Source organism: Ptychodera flava, unplaced genomic scaffold (assembly GCF_041260155.1).
Source record: "Ptychodera flava strain L36383 unplaced genomic scaffold, AS_Pfla_20210202 Scaffold_46__1_contigs__length_1169225_pilon, whole genome shotgun sequence".
Lineage (NCBI taxonomy): Eukaryota > Metazoa > Hemichordata > Enteropneusta > Ptychoderidae > Ptychodera > Ptychodera flava.
Genome location: NW_027248368.1, coordinates 283,621 through 293,766, shown reverse-complemented (window position 1 = coordinate 293,766; position 10,146 = coordinate 283,621). Strand labels below are relative to the sequence as shown.

The 10,146-nt window shown below is 38.0% G+C and overlaps 1 protein-coding gene across 1 annotated transcript; it reads left to right on the top strand.

Moving 5' to 3' along the window:
- Positions 1-565: 565 nt before the first annotated feature.
- LOC139128269 (uncharacterized) lies at positions 566-9,503 on the top strand. Its single transcript, XM_070694077.1, has 3 exons — positions 566-767; positions 2,509-2,687; positions 9,013-9,503. The coding sequence occupies exons 1-3, from the start codon at positions 701-703 to the stop codon at positions 9,250-9,252; spliced, it is 486 nt and encodes a 161-aa protein (XP_070550178.1). The 5' UTR covers positions 566-700; the 3' UTR covers positions 9,253-9,503.
- The last annotated feature ends 643 nt before the right edge of the window (positions 9,504-10,146 follow it).

Sequence of the window (10,146 nt, the reverse complement as noted above, 5' to 3'; positions counted from 1 at the left end):
GTATTTCAAAATGCTATGAGAAGTAGATCAATACACTAAAGTACTGAAAATAAATACTGAAAACATTGTAAAAAGTTACACATGCTATCTACCCCTGACAAGCGACACAGACACTGAAAGAATCTTTAAGGATGAAATAATTTCTGTGAATTGTCAAGGTATAGAATCACGGTCCCTCCACAAGGGAGGGACCGTGAAAGAATGTATAGCTTTTGATGAATAATTTGCTGACGACGTAAGTGTAGTTATTAAGAAGTACTGAGCATGCCAACAAGCTGTCAAGGGGAAGATGTATAGCAAACTAAACAGAAAAACACAGAGCGAAGGCAAGGCCGACCCAGTGAATTTTCTGCATGACTGGTAGCTCCTCAGATGCGATTAACATCATTCTGAGTTTGTAATGATTGCTGTCCGAGTCTTCACTGTGTGCCGATAACAATACCAACAATAGCTTCGCCTTCCCAACAGTTGAAATTTATTCTTTTTGTTCGCTTCTTTTATTATGTATGAGGCATAAAGACAAGGCCGCATTCAGCCTGGGGTTGAATGCACGTTTGTTGTGTGGTTGAATAGCTTAGGCAACCGTTTACCCATAGCTATCGGCAGCGCTCGGCGACAGATGTGTCCGCTCTACGGGAGCACAAACGCACACACTGAACTCCAATCAGGAGCGACGGGATCAAATATATGAAAAATCAACATGGCCGTCCAAACGGCTGTCGTCTGTTCGGTGGTTTTGACGGTGTTTTTGTTGTCGTCTCACGAAGGTGAGTGTCTGTTTCGTATACGGTGAATATCAGTAGTGCTTAAGCGATCTTATGTCCCATAATCCCCTGGTATTGACGAAACAATGCCTCACTAATTACTGTTAAGTCACCGAGAGACCCTTGTAATTCAACTCCGTAAAGGTGATAAGTGTTTGATTTCTACGACTGTCAAACCATGAACCAAAGAAAATTACGGAATGTTATTTTCGGGTGTGACATCGCATCTTTGGATTGAGGTTATACGAAGGAATGGGAACAAATACTGCATTTAGACGTTCGTGTACAGTATCCACAGTGAAAAGTAGGAAAGTGGTTTTTTGGCTTGCGAAACGTAACCTTTTGAACCCGGTAACAACCCTGAACGCTGTCTAACTGACACGGTTGTATTCCGTATATTACTCTGAAAAAACCTTACCCTTGAAATGAAAAATCCCGCGGGTGATGGGATTTTAAACAAACAAAAATACGACACAGACTTCGGCTGACATTGGTACCCAATATCATCTAGTTTTATGCAATTTTCATTCAATCAACTCCGAAGCTTTCAGTAGAAAATTGCTTTTGAATTAGGGATGATAGTCCGTGTCTTCTCGTAAAATGGAGACTGAACGAGCTATTTACTGTCGCCGAACAATAAGATGCCATTGTTTGCACAGGCGACGCTGAAAAATACAGTTAGCAACAAAAATGGCGGAGGTCGCTCTCCTACAGAGAACGGTCCCGCTAGCTTTCTTTACGGCAAAGAAGCGATGTAGTGTTTGCGAGACACTTTAATCGGCATTTTTCGAGTGGGCTTTCATAACTAAAAAGATGACACCCATGATTTTGGTGGGTAAGGCCAGTAACCATCATGGGCTACAACGTTTTTCATTTTATACGGATTCGTATGCACTTGGTGTCAACAGTATAATGAATGGCACATACGGTAAAATCGAACAAAATGCATTTGATTTGATCATTGAAGCGCGAAATTCGCACACGTCATGTACATATTAATCGCTCGCAACCTCCTTTGAAAAGATATCCAATAAATTGCTGGAGGTATTCGCTTGGCCCCTAACGAGTGATATCAAAATGCAACGGTGAATTAATTTTCGACTTACTTGCATCGGAAGGGGTTTTTTTTTTTGGACAATAATAATTGAGAAATTAAAATTGAAGAGACCGGCTTGTGTAAACATACAGAGAGTAAACGCATACGCTTGTTTTTTTGTTTTTGTTTTAGTTTTTGTTTTTGTTTTGTTTGTTTGATTGTTTTGTTTTGTTTTTTCTGTTGCTGTCATGTGCAAAAGCTAAGAAATATACACAGCCAGACCCGGGTAGGAATGGACAAACAGGTGAACAGACCAACAGATACACATCAGAACAAAGGTTCAATCAATAAGATGCACAGTAGGGGATAGATAGAGGGTATAGGATGGAGGCGTTCATAATGACCAAAGTTGGCAGTAGAGGAATGAAATATATTTTAGCAATTCAAGGATATGAAGATCATGATCATAAAAGACATTTATCGGTGATGCCGTTGACAAAGTGAACGGCAAAGACAGTGCTCAGTCCCCGCATGGGTGATGGACTGAAAGTGAACAATAAAACCCTATCGCATCACTGTAGTGTCGCTGTCAATTCACGCTGAGGGTTTGTATGAGATGATTGATAATTCATCGACTTGGGTGAACCTCAAGGGCAGAGAAGACAATGAAATCTCGGTACATCTCAAACATACTCGTTCCTGTTTCAGGGTTAGTGGAAGGCAACTCGGATTTCGAGGTCATCACAGAAGATGCTTTGAGCTGCTACGACTGCAGAGGTTACGACTCTTCGTCAATCGACAGATGCCTCAACAACCCAGCCAGTGTCTCGACGAAAGAGGTCTGCCCAACGGAGGTGGCTGGTACCCAAGTCTTCCCATCGTGCCATGTGAGTATTCCCCACTGCAACCATATATTTAACATTATTAAATGTAAAACTCCCCTACAGTCATTCTGCCCCCGTGTGGTTACGCCTAATTGATTCAAAAGGTGTGGCTGAACGTTGCAAACAAAATTTCGGTGTCAATGCGTTAAACCTTGTCCTTCAGAGCCTGCTGATAGCAGCAGTGTCTTAGATAAGTGCATGAGGAAATTTTAAAAGTCCATTTCTGTCGCCACAAAGAAGAATTGACACTTCCTTCCATCAAACGTCACCAAACAAGAGTAGAAAATCTCTGAATTTTGAAATTACGTTGACTGATGAATAAACCTGAGAAATTTCTACTTCTACTGGTGAGACATTGCGCCTCTAAGGTTCTGCTGACTTTTCGTTGAACATAGGAAAATCGATTCCATGATCTGCAGGCACGAATAGACGAACTTTTGCGTTTCTGTGAACATAATTTGCAAAATGCTGGCTTTCAACTTCTATCAATTCTATTCTGATCTACTACTTGTGGGGGTTCATTTAAAGCTCTTGGTGAAAGAAGAGTTTTCGCCGTCTTATTTTTTCGAAAATCGAAAATTTTATTTTTCCTTATGGACTTAGGTAATTTGTCTCTCTAGTATCAAATTTTGCACAGTGACCCCGAATCTTATTCTTCATTGGGTAAGAGAATAGTTAGGATTTTCACTGAGGAAAGTTTGAACAAAAGTTTAAGTCTTTCACTTCCGAGGTGCATTCTACCGTAACCACTGGAGATGCGCGCTTTTCACAACACTTGAGTTAAAAACAAGTTTTTTGAGTCATGAGTTTGAGTCGTGCGTCAATTTATTATGACGAGAAGCACTACGATATAATGCATTTACATAGGCCATTCATGATGATAGGACGAAGTGGTTAAACCATAAACAGTAGAGGGGAAGAGTCTTCCCCTCTACTGCTTATGGTTTAACTCACTGTTGACTGAATTCTCAATTATCACATTACAAATATCTGTAGTACCGATGTTCTCAACGGAATGCTGTACTTTTTCCGTTCCTTCAACACTTATCTATTTACTTGTCGTTAAAAGTGGCACTCCCACTTGGTAACTTTTTAAAATACACTTTTTAATGCCAACGGTCGATATTTGACGTGGCGACTGCGCGCGGATCGCGAGATATCGATAAAAACATGTCCTCAAAAACGTAAAAGTTTGAATTCCGGTGGCCCACCTAAATTCAGCTTCCGAACATCGAACGTTCGGCACTGGGGCCATTGTAAACTAAGCTGCTGGCACTGATCGGTCATGCCCTCTGGGAGAAAGCCGAGTCTTACTGACTCGGCAAAAAAACGAAAAAGAAAGTTTGCTGATTCCACCAGAATTCGCATAGGTGACTAGTATAGCCGCTGGGGAAACTATCGGGAGCGCCTCGGCATTCTTACCTATTGATAATCGATGCATCGATGGTCTGTGACTCAATTCTGGTCGCACACAGATTAACTCTTTCTACAGGAAAATTGTCTAAATATTTAGAGTACATTTGACTTGAAAAAAGCCAACATTTCATCACGGAAACACCCTGGATAATCGGTCGGCACACCTAAGTATAACACATCGTTGCCTTGTTAAGAGCGCACTGTACGGATAGCCGACTCGAGTAGAAAATGCAATACAATACAGTGGCAATGGACATTGACAGGATTTCAACATTTTGAAAAGTGAATATGGCAAAAACTACCTTGACGCAGTAGGAGATGATATCAGTGATATAAATCTTAACTGTACATTTTCTTGCATATTCAAATTGGAAACATTTTCACGAAACGGAACTTAGTTTCGGCCGACAGGCGGTCTCAGCACTAGCAGACGACAAAATGTAGTCACCAGAGGCGGCTAATATTTTACTCGTAAAAACTAATATCTATGTGGTATTGATTAAAAATAGAATACAACTGATTGAGAACAATGAAAACGACAAAAACTAAGTAGAAGTTTAAAAATAAACTTACCTGAGGTAAAAGCATAATGCTGTATATAAAATCTTCGCAGAGGGAGGTAAAAAATTGCGTCATTCGAACTTATTTTGGACTCCCTAGAATATCGTCAATCAGCATTACAAGAACAAACTTTCGGGGGATTTCGGGTCATAATCAGAAACGATCGTAAAACTTCGGGTTGTGAAATATCTCGCGATCCGCGCGCAGTCGCCAAGTCAAATATCGACCGTTGGCGTTAAAAATGTGTTAAAAATGTTACCAAGTGGGAGTACCACTTTAAAGTTCGATTAAAAAAAGAAAACTCGCGTAAAGTATGTGACTGAACAAAAACTAAGCGAGCAAAATCCAAATTAGATGACCGCGTGTTACAGGGTTTACGGCCATTTTGACTTTCAGTCTCGGTAAGTTAAAGGTAATTTATCTTCTCTAGACAAACCGTTTTCAAGGTAACCCTTGGTTTTTACTTTTGGTCATGAAAGAGAATAGTCTGAAGTTTTGGTTTTGAAGTTTGCGCAAAACTTAAAAGCTTCTTACTCTGAAGCGCGTATTACTATTATCTTAAAGGTCAGAAGCTGTAACTTGCGATGATGTTTTTCACTAATTTTTTTTTTAAGTTCAACCACGTTTTCTTGTAACTACTCCACAAAGCATAGTGAAACACTTTCTATTTTAGCTTGTCAGCACAACGTATATACGTGTAAAATGAAATAATTGTTTACGTTTGAATTCCAGTCCGGACCAGAATTCACTTGATAAGTCAACAATAACTAAATGCAGTTCGCACATGTTAAGACTCGGAGTTGACAAGCTGAATACTGTGTGTTTTGTCACCTTTAGAAAATATACTCCAGTCAATTTTTTCCAGATTTTTGTCAAAATTTTGATAACAACCTGTAGCCAATGAAATGTGATGTCCATTTGATCCAAAATTATCAAAAATTTACAGAAAAATTCATAAAAATTGGTAAAAATGTTTCACTAAAATTTTGATGGGAACAATTACAGCAGTCAAAGGGTTAAAGCTACTAGCCTCTACCACAGAGTAACATCAGAGACAGAGTGGCAACAGCTCTTGTTTAAGGCGTGAAGCGGTTACGTAAGCAATCCATGTTTGCCTCGCCTCACGAAGCTCTTGGCTCTCTTTTCCGTAGAGTGCCGACCATGCACCCGTCGGTAATTTTCGGATTTTCACCAATTGTTAATCGAAAGTATGTTCGACAAAGTTTGTGTTGTTGTTGTCGTGTGGTGCTGATCGGAATTGATGTGCTGGCAAAAACGGGAGTGTTTTGAGCTTCAAGAAAGTGGGTTTTGCCGTTTTAAAAATTTCCTCTCATATTTTTATGAATATATAATGAGTGTGTTTGAACCAAATTTGAAAGTCTTTTATCGATACTGTCTGGTTTTACTCAATGGTTTACGGTAAGTCATACCGTCTTTTACACGTGCGTCAAGGAAGAACATGTTTATGAAACTGCTGGCGTGTTATGTTTTGATTGGCGTGAAGCAGTGTTTCTGGCCTGAGAGCTCACAAAGTAACTATGGTTGCTACGCGACTGGCAGTACGATGCCATCTCGTCGTATGTTTCGCATAATCTCGTGTAATTATTAACCACAAACAAAACCTCCAAAAAGTTTAACACCTTTGAAGCTCATTTTAATATGAAAAGCTAATAGTCTACCGAGACGACCATGGAACAAAAGGCATGCAATTGTTGCCACTCTGTCTATCTTACTCTGTGGCCTCTACCAAGCAAGGTTCCGTCAATGATCTCTGTGACCAAACAAAGGAGCCATTCTTTGCGGAAAAAAACTCATCATACTTTGTCTGATCGGCTTTCCGATGAAATAATTATCGAGGGGTTAATGCTGTTGTTTATTGTCGTGTTAGATGTAATCAAAATTGAAAATGCAAATTATTCAATTAAATGCGAGTCGTAACAGGAGCAACAAGTCTGTACGGAATTGATAGCCTTGAAGTTGCGCAATCGTGGAAGTTATTACATGTAATGAGCTACGCTAAAATTAGGTGTTTTTTCTATCGCAGTTGTTGACATCTTCTTTAAGGGACCGTCTAAGGTTGTCGCATAAGTTCAAAAAGCGAAATTAATTCGTTTACAGGAGAGGGGGTTTGACCTCTATTCAATTATTGAACTTCACTTTCGCATTTTTATTTTGTGATTACAAGTTCTCTTTAAAATTCTGTGTAAAAATAAACAAAAGCTGCACACTCTTACTAACAAATTTTGTTGTAACTGTTTCCAACTCGTTCGTTTCAGGCTACGGTTAGTACTCAAAGTTGGTCGATTACTTGATGATGTAATGTAGTCAGGGGATACATATTCTTCAGTAGCTAGAGCAAAATGCTACATTGTTCTCTCAGGCAGACATCAACATTCGCACTTCTGCGATGACGTCTTTAATGTTTTTGTTCCTTTAATATGTATGATACGTTTTTCTGGAAATGTTGTGGCCAGTGTTTGATCGCCCGAGAAAATAAAAATATTCTGGAAAAAAACATGCCGATCTACCTACCCTATTGTGGAAAACCATGTTATCAGAATAGCACAATTTATTTTTTGGCCTTAAATATAGCCAGACATTAGTTTGTATGGTGAAAAAACAACTGTATTTTATACATAGGTGACGCAGTTTTCTGTACATTAATACTAGTAACTTCAATTTCAAATATCATAAATAATGCAAAGTAACAATTAGCTGACATGGAACTGCAAAATGTCTTTCACTGCTTCCATAACTTAGCTGTAGTATCTGCAATACGTGTGTCAAATTTCATCAACTTCCGTAGAGTCCTTCTACGTATCTTCACTCATATGCAATCACAGGGTAGCCAGGCAGAAAAAACAAACAAACAAACAAACAAATAAAATAAACAAAAATATACAAACATACAAATAGGCATACAAATACATAAATAAATTACAAACAAAAATACAGACAAAAATAAACAAACAAACAATATCATGAATAAACAACAAACACACAAACAGATAGACATCTATATTATATTCTATCTATCCATAATATATATATATATATATATATATATATATATATATATATATATATATATATATATATATATAAATTGTGTGTGTGTGTGTGTGTGTAAGAGACAACAGCATATCGAAAAAAAGACTGAAATAATTACTGAACCGCTCATGCCAAATATTCTACCACGGCGGTATCACTCTTCCCTATGTGGAAGTATAGGGAAGAGTGATACCGCCGTGGTAGAATATTTGGCATGAGCGGTTCAGTTAATTATTTCAGTCTTTTTTTCGATATGCTGTTGTCTCTTACACACACACACATATTATATATATATATATATATATATATATATATATATATATATATATATATATATATATATATATATATATATATATATATATATATATGGATAGATAGAATATAAATATAGATGTTTATCTGTTTGTATGTTTATTTATTCATGATATTCTTTGTTTGTTTATGTTTGTCTGTATTTTTGTTTGTAATTTATTTATGTATCTGTATGCCTATTTGTATGTTTGTATATTTTTGTTTATTTTGTTTGCTTGTTTGTTTGTTTGTTTGTTTTTTCTGCCTGGCTACCCTGTGATGCAATAAGCATTATATGAACCGACTTATCATTTAGCTAGGTACAGTCGTAATTCGATTTATATTTTTGACTAAAATATTATTAAATATGCAAATTTGCTATCAGCTGACATGAAACTCCCACGTGTCCTTCAGTACTCATATCTTTATGATCTATCATCGGTATTCATTAGCCGTTTTTAATAAAATTAGGCAAAGTTCTTCCAAATACACATTCCCTTGTTGAGAAAGTTAGTTATAAAACATGCAAATCAGCAGTATCATTGATAGGAACTGTCTGTAGCAAGATTCATCAGATCTGATGCAGTCGTTCTGAGAATATCGGACTTTTGGATAATTACTCAAATTACTGATTATGCTAGCAGAGCCATTGAAATAGCAAACAGAATCTATGTTTACCAGATTTGATTCGGAAGTAACGAACCGTTCTTGAGATATTGCGCCAACCGACATGCAGACGAACAGACACCATTACGATAATACCTCACCCGTGCGAATACGGGAGCTGAAATGTTCGGTGGAAATAATATTTTTTTTTGGGGGGGGGGGGGGGGGAGTGAGGGTGCGATTATAATACAAATGCGATTGTGACACACAATGCACCACGACACAGTCTCCGTTGTCTCTATATCTGGCATATGAAACGCTCATTATCTACGATGTCGCTTTTTTGATGTACCCCCTTGAGGATTAATTAATTCCATTTCTCACTTCATTAAATTTTCAGAAAACCAAACAGACAGCGGCTGGTAAAATCACCAGTGTAACCAGGGGATGCCTCTACCATTACAACTGCACAGAGATTACTTCGTGCCTCAACAATAACGAAACGGGGGTGTGCGTAAACTGCTGCAACGATGTGGATTTGTGCAACACAGCATCGACGTCACAGAACGTACAGTTGGTCGTCATGGCAACATCGCTCTCTCTCTTCATTGCGGCCACAAGACTCGTTTGTGCGCAGTAGAAATATTGTGAACCCAGACAGTACTCAAATATCGCAATGTCGTCCAATTTCTTGTCGGGTAGTTTATATCTTGCCACCAAAGTATTAGATTTTTGTATTAATCCTCGCGAAAGCGAAGTATCCTACGTTATATAACCTTAGATACGCCATCGTATCTGATTATTTTCCTGCGAGAAGGACGAAATTTTCCAGTAGCTTATTTTACATTTAACTGAGCTATAGTTCAATAGAAGGTCACATCATAAAATGTATGAGGATTGTATTACGTTCCATTAATTTATTAATCTGTTATAGCGTACTCAGCGTGTAAAAACAAAACTTAAAGAAATCATCTCACTTATTCCAGCTGGCAATCTTTTAATGTCACTTAATTATACAAGCAGTTGAATAGTCGATAAGCAGCTCTGTAGAGCAGTCCTTGTGCCCAGAACACTATGAGAAATATTTTTGAAAAATGAGATTTGCTTATTTTTATGTTTTCCCATACAAAACAGAAGAAATAGAGGTAGTCAAAATATTTTCAATATTTACCTCTCAAAATTTCTAAAAAATCTCCCAGGCTACCAAAATAACCTAAATGATTTCTTTTCCTCTGATGAAAATCAGAGTTTGCAAAAGAACACAGGTTACCCTTTTTTTTTTATAGATAATTTGTACACTTGCAAGGAGAGAATTTATACGTAGACTTGAATTGCTGGGGCAGAGAATAAGCACCCCTGGAACCTGTTTGACAGAGAATTAGAACCCCTACACTTGGTGAGGCAGAGAATTGGTACCCCTGGATTCTTAATTAGAGGGACAGGGATTTCATGTCCGACACTTGCTGGAGAGAGAATTAGTACCCCTGAAACTTACACGGGCAGAGAATTAGTACCCATACAACTGCTGGAGCAA